General features: G+C 39.0%; 1 protein-coding gene across 2 annotated transcripts in view; it reads right to left on the bottom strand.

Moving 5' to 3' along the window:
* Window positions 1–4,507: 4,507 nt before the first annotated feature.
* The window catches only part of ranbp10 (RAN binding protein 10), a 41,149-nt gene continuing 33,125 nt past the window's right edge, over window positions 4,508–12,531 (bottom strand). For both annotated transcript variants that reach the window (XM_042225904.1, XM_005935017.3), the window contains exons 7-15: window positions 11,547–11,659; window positions 11,271–11,379; window positions 10,984–11,132; window positions 10,685–10,895; window positions 9,253–9,392; window positions 8,950–9,098; window positions 7,685–7,796; window positions 5,644–5,785; window positions 4,508–5,321 (exon numbers count right to left, since the gene is read on the bottom strand). In XM_042225904.1, the coding sequence (XP_042081838.1) occupies window positions 5,655–5,785; window positions 7,685–7,796; window positions 8,950–9,098; window positions 9,253–9,392; window positions 10,685–10,895; window positions 10,984–11,132; window positions 11,271–11,379; window positions 11,547–11,659 (1,114 nt within the window). In that variant the 3' untranslated portion in view covers window positions 4,508–5,321; window positions 5,644–5,654. The remainder of the gene's footprint in view (window positions 5,322–5,643; window positions 5,786–7,684; window positions 7,797–8,949; window positions 9,099–9,252; window positions 9,393–10,684; window positions 10,896–10,983; window positions 11,133–11,270; window positions 11,380–11,546; window positions 11,660–12,531) is intronic.

Below are 12,531 nucleotides of genomic sequence, written 5' to 3'. Positions count from 1 at the left end.
GCAACATATCACCCCCACCCTCATAAATCTCCATTGGCTCCTGGTCAAGTCACACATCATTAACATCATCATCTGACTTATAAATCCCTCAATGCCCGGGCACCTCAGTACCTGTCCAACCTCCTTCACTTTTGGTTTCCTGAAAGGCGTTATACGAATCCAAGTCATTATAATGAGAGCCAAAGAATGTGAAAGGCTATAAATGACTTGATCAAAAAAACAAATTCCAGATGAGTCTAAACAAATTCATGGTAACATAGTTTGAAGAGTTTCATGAGAGGTGTTGTAGTCTGACTTGCAGCCCATTTGAATGAATCCATCCTCTGCAGTGCTCTTCATTAAGTATGGAAACCTAAAACCAAAGAAATGCATTTAGTGAGTTTTAGTGTAAAACACTGAGACTGAAAGTCAAGCATGGTGCGCGCTTTATGGTGTCCAACTGTGAGCAGAACCAGGAGAGGGCGATGTAGCTCTATGTAAAGATCACAGCATATATTCACATAATCAGGAAGATAATAAGCTGACCTTACCAGTGCAATGAAATAGATGAAGTCAAATTATCTACACCGGGAGATAAACAAGACTCTTACTCTTTGAGCTGTGCAATGGTCATTGCTTCAGAACCTGAAGTAGCTGAAGCCGACACTGCTTAGAAGAGGTAGTTGCTCTAATCACAAGTCAAAGAGGCCAGACTGAAAAACAAAATGAAGACCCTGCAGTCACAGTGGCAGGTAGGCTGGCATTTAGAAATGCTCAGTTAGTATTAAGGAGCTCAAAATATGGCAAGAAAATATCCCCCATAGCATTACACCATCAGGCTGAAAACAGATGGGTACACACTTTTGTGTTTATGACCCCACCATCTCAATGTTAAACCTGAGACTCATCACAACATTTTTACCAATCTTCTGGCTTCAGTTTGGGTGAGACCATGAAAATTCTTCTGCTTCTGTAGCTCCTCTGCTTAGCAGTCCACATGTTGTGAGTCCATGCCTAAATGCACTGAGATCAGGCCTGGACTGATAATCTGGCGTACCGGGGATTTTCCCCGTAGGCCGATGCACTTTTGGGCCAATGAGCCAGTCTGAAGAGCCCCTGACAGCAGTCCATTGGTTCATTTTCATGCTGACACTGGATTGCCCAATCAAATCTCTTAATACAACCAGCCCCTCTCCTACCTTTGCTGTAGGAAGACACAAAGAAGCCATTGGGTTGGTTGATTAAAGTGCTATAAAGTGCAGTTGAATAGGTTTAACTAATGAAGTATTTGGTGAGTTTATTATTTATAAGATAACAGTAGTGAAATAAGCAGATGTGTCTAAATTTTTAGATTAACATCTACTAACATTAATGTTTTGTACAAGTGTTTACAGCTGTCATTGCCTCTCACTCACAAACGAACTCATATCCTGAGAAAAAAAAGAAATGACACCAAATAAAACGGGACACCGATCATATGCTTATGGATGTATTTTAATAAAAATAATTCTGTCAAAATTAAACAGAAAACATTTCTTTTTTTTAACATAGTTCCAGTACATAGTTTTTTTTTGTAATTATCATTTTTCCTTTTTTTATATTGTTTTAAAGGTTTTACAAGTCATGCTAAGTAGAGGGTAACTCATTTCACATTTTTAAAACATTTTTATTTTTTTCCTAAAACTCAAAAGTGAAAATCTGAAACCAAAATCATGATAGAAGTCAACTGTGCACAGCTGCGGCGCCTAAATCAGTTTCTCCGGCCTCTCGGGAAGCCTCGGAGGCCTCGGGCTCGTTTCTACAACTGCTCGCGTCTCCTTTCCTTCTAACGGTCACTGAGCATGTCAGTGGCTGGATAATGGGGATAATGGGGGAAAGCTGTGTGGTAACACCGCTGAGATGCAGCCCAAGTCCAAAAACAACAGGACAGCAGCAAGATTTTTTTTCCCCCCCTACAGGTGTGTAACAGAGGTTTCTCTTTCAATAGTGTGTAACAGAAGTCCTGTACAGCTGCAGAGGCAGATGCTGTGGGTGTGTCTGTATGTGTAGTTATTAGAATAAATCCTACATTAGCAGAAGGTGTTTAGAAAAACAAAAACAAAACACCAGCTAAAAAGGTTTGACCACATAACCTAGACGGAAAATCTCTTATGAATAGAAATACACACTTCAGGGTGGATCAGCACGCCGCTCGCCAGGTCACGACAAAGCAGACAGAGAGACAACGTTTCGTCAGTCACACATTATCCGTCCACTTTGTAGAAAATAAATCATTTCATATGTTTACAGAGGAAAACATGTTTATCATTAAAACCAAATAATGAAACACATGTGACTGGGGTGGTAGTTAAACTTAATGCTTCCGACACACGGGAAAAATGAAGTGAATAATGCTGCAGCGTGAGCCAACTTTACAGAGCTAACATTGTGAAAGTAATTAACGGGTTAGTTACTCAATTAATGTTTTATTCTATTGTGACTGGCTGCCATTTTTGTTGTGTAGAAACAGTATCAACCTGAGAAAGTTGAGTTGATGAAAACAAAAAGCTTTGAATCCACATGTTTAATAGTTCCTGTGAAATCCCTTCAAGATTTCCATTTTAGCTTTTCCAAATACTAAAGAAAGGAAAAAATATCAGTGTTACCTCCAAATATATTCTAACTCAAGTGTGGCTCCTGTAAAATAAAAATGAAGCCAAAAAAGAGCCATTAAAGCATAAACGACTGAACTTCAACCAGGCCTGCTAACACGTTAGCTCATGTGTGTTACAGAAAGGAACACAGTGGCTTTTTGGTCTTTTTTGTTTTTGCAAACATTTAAGAAATATTTTAGAAATAACGTTTTGTACTATTCGGCTATGTGAGCTTAAAAGCAGCTGAGCCCGCTAGCAATGTAGCCAGGTAGCATGTGGTCTTGCTAAAACAAAGGCTAGTTACTGTACAGTGTGTTGAGGAGCAGCAAAATGATTGGCTGATTCAAAAGAATCAACCTCGTCAGCCACCAGTTAGTGAATTAGTTTGTGTTTTAGCTGCGTAGTTTCAAACAAAGTCCTTAGCAGACAAAATAAAGATGGCTTCTCTAACATGTAGGTGGTGAGGTACAGCTAGTTAGTAAAAAACTAGCTAAAGCACTAACCAAAACTTACTTGATGATATTAGTGAAGCCTAACAGGCCTTTTTCGTCCAAGCAGATATTTTAAGTTGTCATGAGAAAAGTTACTTTTGGACCAAGTTTTAATGATGGCTCAGTTCTATTACACATAAAAACGGAGCCTTGTCTGAGTGGTTTCATTTGTTTTCTTACAAATTATATCTGTGTTTATCTCATAATAACCCAGAGTCTCTGCTGTGGAAAAAGGTCTAAGGGTGCCGAAGCTGACATGAAAAATGTGAACTGACCGTGTAAAACTGAGTAATTTAAAGTCGTAATATCTTCTTAATTAATTTTAATATCAAGCCAAGTGAGAAGTGTCTGGAAGCGGTATTTTGTACTTCTGTTCGTACTGATCTGACTCATACCTGCCAGCATTTTGGTCTCGAACACCCAGAGATTTGTTGATGTCATGCACTGTATGACATCTACCACCGTCTACCTCGGATCATGGCTTGTTGCCCTACGAAACTTCTTACCCTAATGTTCTATTTCAATCTGCAGTGTTTGTACTACTGCACTAATATTGACTGCATTTACCTGTCACACACATCCTGGTTGTTATTCTTTAAGCGTGTTTTAAAGTGGTGCTCTCGTCTTTGTTGACGGGTAAAGCATTAAAGGAGCAACAGCTAACACAGGAATCCTGCCTCTGCAGGGAGCTGTTGCAAAGACACGCCTTGAATCTGTTTTGGCTGATAATATGTGTAGTATGTGGACTGCATGTAGATAGTAATTGAGAGACAGTCAGCTAAGGATACTCGGACAAAAAAAGCAAACTTATTATGCAGCTTTAAGTATGAGGGAAATATTGTAAAAACAGGACTGTTGGAAGGTATAACCTGACACCAAAACAGGAAGTAGCGGACCTGAGCACTGTCTTTACTTGCATGTAAATCTCATTGTGGCCAGCAGCTAGCCTGAAGGGTAAAATGACTGTTTTACCATCATGTTATTGTACATATTGAAAAGAACTCTGGGACTAATTTCTTTTACAAACCTAAAGGGCTCTGTGTAAGGCAAAAAGAGAGAAACTTTCCCAACAACCAGAACTGGTTTTCACAATCTTTAAAATCAAAACGAAAGATCACACAGTGCTCCCTAAAAAACTACACGTGTGTTCGGAAGATGGTTTTCCTTTTTTTCTGAAACAGTGTTTGCAACAGCACATGCACACAGCAGGTCAGGCTGTGGAGGATGGCATAGAAAAAAAGGGCAGCAGTAATTAAATCTCAGGGGGAGTGCCCTGAATACACACACACACACACACACACACACAGCGCTTGTTAAGCTGAGTTTGATACTGACTTCCTCAATACTGGCATCAAGGTGGCCATTAAAATAGTGTAAGACTTGGTCCTGAAGGCGGATGTTTTCGGTGCAGCTCTTGCCGAGCTCTGCCACCTGCAACCACATCGCTGATTGGTCGACGTTGTGGTTGTTACGGTAAAATCAAGGCTCCAACACCTCTAATATTCCACTGTAGTCTCTTGTCATCACCCTCTCTCCCGGCAGCGTTCGCAGCTACAGAGGACCTTCAATTATGTTTTTTTTCTTTTACATGGGTAAAGTTTTAAGGAAGTCTCCTATTCTTTGGGTAAAAAATTGCTAGCTCGCACAGACATATTAGAGTATGACTTGGAAGCTTTGTCCAGTGAATTTTGATTTTCTTTGACTTTCTGGAATAATTTTCATGACGAGTTTGAACCCTTTTGTATTTCAAGATCCGCCGTGTCTAATTGGGAAAAAAAAAAAGGCCTATAGGCATCACGATGACTGTGGAAACCAGCTTTTGGGTATTGTGGTCTGTGATATGGTAAACAAGAACATCAATACTGACAGCAGGGAGAAGAAATCCACCCGTTAAAACAGAAGGGAAGAATCAGAAGGAGGTTTACAATTTCTTTGTTCCAGGATGAGCACAACAAACTGACACAAAAGAACTAAAAAACAAAAGAAAAAAAAGGCTAGATGAACAGAATAATAATTATCTTTAAATAGTGTCACACATTTATTTATTTTATAATACTAAATAAAAAGGAACCTTTCTTTTCTCTCTCTCTCCTCTGCCTCTCTTGCCTGTGCTGCTGGCTCGGTCTGATGGACAGCCAAATGCACCAACGCTCCTTCCTCCGTTGCCATGACAACTACCTGCTGGACATGTCTTCTCTCAGTGCTACTTAACAATAACCTGTGGGAGAGATGTGGGGTAATGAAATGAATGTAGCATGATTGATAGAAATACAGCGGGAGAGCATTTTATCCTTTTTTTCCCCCCCATTTGAGGCATGTGTGCACATTAGCTGTAATTAAAGACAATAACAGATGGAGATGAAGGTTGTCCTCCATCCATACCTTTAAGACAAACATGCCAGTCACCATGCAAACCTTACTATGAGTCACATTCAGTGCCCCGTTTCAGACCTCAGATAATTACAGGATTTTTAGGCTAAGCTTATTTACAATGTCCACCTCACAAAAGGATGATTACTCCTAAATATGAATTTACACACCTGGACCTGGGCTAGTGCAAAAAGTTGTCTACTCTGGCGAAGGAGCAGGAACCGGACCGGACTCGGGCCATGAGCTGAACACACTCCGTGGCCTGACCGAGCGCTAGCATCAGCGGAGGCTGTTTAGGCAGATTTTGAGACTCTGATGAAGAAAAACACAAAGAATCACAAAGAAAGTAATCAAATATTCTTGCTCCTATCTGCTTGGCTTGAGATAGTTTAGGTTTGCACTGATCATCTCATCTCATTTTTAACAGATATTACAGCTGTTTGTGAAAGGCAACATTTCTTACTGGTGGCAGAAAATGACAGCTCAATATTCATATTAATATGAACCTTTGTATGCCTTGGGGGAAAATCCAGTGAAAATAATGTCAGGATTGATTGATTTTTTTTATTTGTTTTTTAGTAAATTTGCTACCTATGGCTAAAAGCAAGGAAATAAAAAGCAGAATATGTGAACATAACAAAGTTATTATAGTTGGTTTTTATTTTTGGTTTTATTTCAGTTTGTTTCCAGAGTGAATTTTCTTGTTTTGGGTTAGTTTTTATTGTTTGTTTAGTTTAGTTTCTATTAGTTTCAGTGTTAGTTTTAGTTTTAAAGGAAAATCTGTACAGGTATTACAATAAAAACAGAACTTTCTGAAGGTGTTTCAGGGTATTTCTTCTATATTTTCATTTCATTTTAGTTCGTTTTCCAGGTTCAAAATATCATTTCAGTTAGTTTTATTTATTTATTTATTTTTTCAAAAGTCTAATTTCTATTTTTTAATTTAGTTAATTAAAATGTTTTTTTACACCTAGCTTTGAGCATAATAACCTTGGTACAAGCGATACACACTGTTCTAATACGTGAACATTAAGGGAATTAAGTGCTGACTTTCTTAACCACATGTCCTTTTGATTCACTGAATGCTTGTATAAATGCTGAGCTCTGTTAAAGATAGGAACCACCACACAATCTGGTTTGTTTACATTTAGCTCATTTAGCTAACATGCTAATGTGCTAATGCTTTAGCATAATATCTTTGATAATTTTTAAAAACAACTTTCTTTAACCCTTTTCATTTATCTTTAATAAAAACAGTGCTCGCTTCCACTTTATGTGTATTCAAGATGTCAAGCAAACCCTGAAAATCTTGCCATACTGCAATCTGTCTATTGAAAGGTTTCTAGCCATAAACCTCTGTTCTTGGCTTTGAATGGTGTTTGATAACAATATTCTATAAAGACAAAGGACTTTTTTTGGGATTTCTATTCTTATATTCAACAGAAAATCCTTATTCTGTTGATCTTGTTGGAGTTGCATATGGAACTGCTGCAACAAAACAATGTCATCTAGCAAAAATCACTGTGTGTGTTGATTTAATTCTTGTAAAAAAGAAAAAAGAAAAAGACAAAAAGCAATCTTTGTAACATCAAATGAATTAGATGGCCACGAGACTTTATAATACCATCTGTTGCTGCTTTCCTTGATTTAGAGGTAAACATTTTTGGCTTTTAAACTGTTAGCAGTCGGACGTACCGCCCACGGGACATTGGATGGTTTAGGGGACTAATAGGACTGCTAAGGGGTTAATCAAAGGCAAAACCAGAATGAAGGCGTTCTCTTAAAAAGTTTGAGCACATACGGTACTGTGTAAAAGTCTTCTCCATCATGTAAATCAAACATTAAAAGTAATTCTGCAGGAGCTAAACATATCATTTGTTGAATAAAAGAAAACCTACTTTATAAAATGTATTAAATATAAAAACATTCTTGTATTTCTCCAAAATAGGAAAGCTTAAAAGTGTACAGTTTAAAGCTTGTCAAATGTTAGAACTTGGAGGCATATTCGTACATTTTCAAGAGAGAATGAATAGTTTACTATGTTGTCGGGGCAATTTACTTAGGGGTCTAAATACCAGCACTGGCCCCTTCAGAGCTCTGATATTATCATCGTTAAGGTGAAGAAGACAGAAAGTCATATTTGTCTTTTCTTTGCACAGTTTTGTATGTATGAGCGTAACCCACAGAATATGTTTGTGCTTTGCTCTTTACCCAGTATGGCGCTGTTGAGGGCAGAGCAGAGTGACTCTCTCTGCGTAGGGTCTAACTGCTGGCCCACGGGGCAGTTCCAGGGATCTGAGTACGCTAGCAGGCTGAATGCATCCTACACAGAGACACAGCGAGAGACGCACACACACAAACACACACGCAGAGCCTTTGTGAATACAACACAGCTGAATCCCTGCAGTGCAGAACACTCTCCAGCTTTGGATTTCCTTAATAGCCCTAAAGCTACAAAGTATTCATTAACATTCTGGGCACCAGCTAACGAGATACAACTGTTTGGCCAGTATAAATTATGAAGACAAGTCATAAGAGCTACTGTCCTGCGTTTACTCATTTCATAGTCTTTCCTGTCATGTCTTTATCCTATTATACCGACAGAAAACTACTATAACACTTAGAGTTAGACAAAAAGAGAACAGGCGCCTTAATCTATCCTAACCAGGCTCTTTTCATTTTTTGTTTCCAATATTCACCGGTCCACAAACACTAAAACGTGGATAACCTAATGAGTGATCATAATATAAATAATACAAACAACTAATAATGCTATTCTAAGTATTCTTACTTTAATGAGGGTGATGACATGATAATGTTGCCTGCTGAGTATGCAAGTGGGTATTTAATGGTATATAGGCCTACATTTCTGACCCCTGGTGGACAAAAATGAGAATGCCAAAAAAGTGTCCCAGCACATCATTTCAATACATGCATAACCCTCTTTTGAAGTTTTAAGAAGAGGGGTATGTATGATAATATCAATACAAAATGATCAAATGATACTGGAAAAATGTTTGTTTTAAAACTCAAAAAAAAAAAAAACCTGAAGAAGTTTCACATATCCAAAAAAATCCAGGGATAAATGGTTTACTCTGGTCTTTTTAATTAAATGTTTTTTATTTACTTTTTCACCATTTTTATTTGTGTTTCCTTAAATTCTTGTCAGTCACCTGTAAAACACTTTAAACTGTAAAGATGAAGTGCCCTGCAAATAAAGACTGATTTAGGATCTTCCTGTACATTGGAAACTACTGCTTGTCAGAAATAACTTTGACTTTATCTGTTTTACAACAGCACATTATAAATCATAAGTCCGTCCAATTTCTGCAGCGTGCACAGAATACTATAACCAGGACTTTAACTGGTGCCAGCAGAAACAAATCTCCTCAGCCCACTCCTTGCATCACATCTGTTTTTTGGCATTGTAGCTGTTTGTTGAGCTCGAGCCCATGTGCAGTGGAATGTGTGTGTACCTGTAACATTTTCTTGTGTGTGGTATTCTTGCCGTACTCCTGACACAGCTGTTCGTTGAGCGCCTGCAGCTCCCGTCCAAACTGGATCATCCTCTCTGTGGCTGCTTGGTTCCCACCACAAAGCTGTCTGCTGTGACTACAAACCTCATCTGGTGGAGAAACACATACAAACACACTGTAAAAACATCCTAAAGAAAGGTGGATCAAGTCTAAAGCAAAAGGAAATATAAAGGCTAGAAGCAGTATAAAGACCAAGACATTTTCAGGAGTGTGACTGAGTGCACGTGTGTGTTCTTCGTGTACCTGTGACTCCATTGCCAATGCTGTTGTCGTCTGGCTGAAGGATTTCTTCATGTTTGTATGTTCCGTTCATGATCCGCGCCGAGGAGCCCTCAACAACGCCGTTGGTGTAGTGCTCTGCTTCGATCTCCATCTCACTGTCACTGCTCACGCACGCACACACACACACGCACACACACACACACACACACACACACACACACACACAGAGTGTAAAAGACAATATTAAGGAACATTTTAGGCCTGGGTAGTATCACAATAATGAACTATTTAGAAAACATGCGATCTTTACTAAGTACCAAACACCTCATTTGGAGCATCTGAACAAATATTCTGCACCCATTAACACCTTTATTAGCTTATGTTATCTATCTCTTATATTTATGTCTAAAATTAAATAATGAAGGGAAACATCCCCTGCCATCACTGAACGATCAACTGTCAGCAGAGCAAACATAATACAACCTGCATCACCTCAATGTTTTGGTTTAACCTTGGGTTTGGGTTGGTTCACTTCTTATCATTGCCATTTTTAATCCAGCTGCAAACCTAACCTGCTTCAGACTAGGTTACATTCAAGAACAACAACTCTAAACAAGTGCATACTGACCAGTTAATCTCTAGAAAATAACATCACCATTCCAAGATGATCCCCCAGACAATGTTATGCACATAGTCTATACTTTCTAGAGATTTTCTAATGTCTGTGTTTCTCTGATGAACATTAATAAGAAATATAGATTCTTAGGTCTTTGATTTTTTCCTCCTCCTGGCTGCAAGCGATTTAATTTTTCTGCAAGCGCTGCAGTTGTCAAACAGGGCGGCTAAGCCTTTTATTTGTTGACCTTATATAACATTTGCAAGTAAGCTTACCTAATGGTTTGAATTATGCTTTTATATTTGTTCTGTACTTGCTCTCAGACCGTTTAAAGGGTTGTAGCTGAAAGAATAAGACTGACAGTGCTTTACAAGCCACTGTTCATTTAAATAGCACATTAAGTTTTTTAAGGTGTAATGATAGCTTTAACAAGCAAGCTGTTGGGTGCCCCAGCAACAAGTTAATTTAATGGAATACACAGCTGTAATTACAGTCCAATCTTCCTGTTTCCTAATGACAGAGCCGTGATACTGATGAGGCTATAAACGCACATTCTTGCTTCCTTCCTTTCTTGGATTTAAATGTGCTTAAATTAATATCATGTTTTTCAAGTCAAAGCACTTAAAGTGTTTGACTTTGACTTGCATGTAAGTAAACTTGCAGCTAGAATTGGTATCCCTGAATTATCGAGTTGATAACCACTTAGCTGGATTCCAAAAGTTAGGGTAAGTGAAATGAGATAAGGGAAAGATATCCTAGGCATGCTCAACTTGCACCACAGTACAGACTCCAGGTCTACACGTATCAGCTGTAAAACAAGCTGTCAGGGCTTCTCACCTGGTTTCCTGGGTGCTGTTGGCACTGTGCGGCTGGCTCTTGGTGGAATCGGAGGAATTGGACTCAGAGTAGTTGATGGATGAAGGGGAGGAGGAGGAGGAGGAAGAGGCAGAGGAGGACGCGCTGGGGTATTTGATGCTGCCGCTGCTGCTGTGGCTCTTTGACTTGTTCGGGGGAGTCACCCCGTTACTACAGGTGGGGCTGTCTGAACCTGGTAGTGAGTAAAGTAGGAGAGGAAACAAAGACCTATAAATAAACTTAAAGGTAGAGGGAAAGCCAGTCCTGTTTGTGTGATGTACCTCCGGTGTGCAGGTGTGTGTTGCTGGCTCCGTGGTGGGGGCTGAGGCACGGTGAGCCGGGGTAACTGTCCTGGGACTTTGGGGAGCGAATAGTCAAGCAGCGAACCTCACTGTCTGTACCATTCACCATCTCCACAAACTGGCGACACCTAGGGGCCAGTTTAATCAGCGTTACTGGTATTCACCGGACAATAAGCTATTTAAATATCAAGCAGATTTTACGTCCATAATAGCTGTGCCGGCAAATTCATGCTTGCCTTTGAACCCACCCTTTACAGCAGACTTACTTCAACATGAATAGTAGATTAGGGTTGCGTTCTAACAGGCCGGGATAAAGCTGCTGAGTTGCTTCTATGGCCTCACCAACCCGCCCTGCCAGCACTAGCTTCTGTATTCCTATTAGATGAAAAGCAGAATGGTTTTTACAATATACTCAACATCTGGAGAATTCAAGCTTTCAAAACAAACATTTGAAAGAGGCCAATACATCAACAGAGACAAGTAACACCCCACACCCTCTAATATAATAGAGAAAAATCTAATGATTCCCTTTGTGCACTCACTCTGTCTGTTCTTTATAGATGTCTGGTCCTCTTGTATCATGGTCTCTGTAGCTCTGGCAAAGGCTGTTGCAGTGGCACAGTACCCATGGTGCACCAAGTAGCTGGACACCATACTAGGAAAAAACAAGGTATATAATACAAAATAAAAAAAATCTTCCTTCTGATTCCTCCTCACTAACTTTAAGATTTTTATATCACATTTATCTTTCTCTGAAAATATCAAATTAGAAATATTTCATCTGTACGACGTTTACACCAAGAAAGGTAATGTGAATATGGACAGAATAGTTTAGGTGTCTTTAGAACTTTGTGACTGTGGCATACAGCTTGAAAACATCTGTTCAGAGTCAAGATAAATATTTATACACACATGTAGTATTTTCACTGTTTCATACAGGTTTAGAAATATAATGAAACCGCCGGCCAGCATTGCTTTTAGCAAATATCAATAAAATAGGGGTGAAAAAGTGTTTTAGAGATTGTTTCTCTAGTGGGATTTTTTTTTGCAGAAGGAGAATGTACGTAGGATGACATGCCAAAGAAATATTCAGTGATATCAGTGTGGCTCCGTGGTGTGTATTTAACAGTTTTAGAATAACAGTGGAGCTCTATGGTTAAAGAAATAAGATATGCACACACAAAACTTAGTGGGCTGATTCGTTATTCATTGTCAGAATAAGAAACATTTAATTTTGTTTTCAAGAAGAAAACAACTTTCTGGGTACTTCCTGTTAAATATGAACTCAGCTGAGGGGAAATATTACATGATATCATTAAAAGTGCTAATGGCTCCAGAGAGACGAGCTCTCTTAAAAGGAAATATTACAATATGTTTTTATCCACTGGTCCTCCTCCACTGTAGATATGCTACTGGTATTTTTCCAATATTTTTTCTACCACCATCCTGCACAACATTGCTGCTGTCATTTTTATGGCTTTGAGATAAAGTATTATGGTGTGTGTGTGTGTGTGTGTGTGTGTGTGT

This window comes from Haplochromis burtoni, unplaced genomic scaffold, assembly GCF_018398535.1.
Source record: "Haplochromis burtoni strain Fernald_Lab_line unplaced genomic scaffold, NCSU_Asbu1 Contig_188, whole genome shotgun sequence".
In the NCBI taxonomy this organism is placed as follows: Eukaryota; Metazoa; Chordata; class Actinopteri; order Cichliformes; family Cichlidae; genus Haplochromis; species Haplochromis burtoni.
This window is presented reverse-complemented; position numbering and strand designations above follow the sequence as displayed.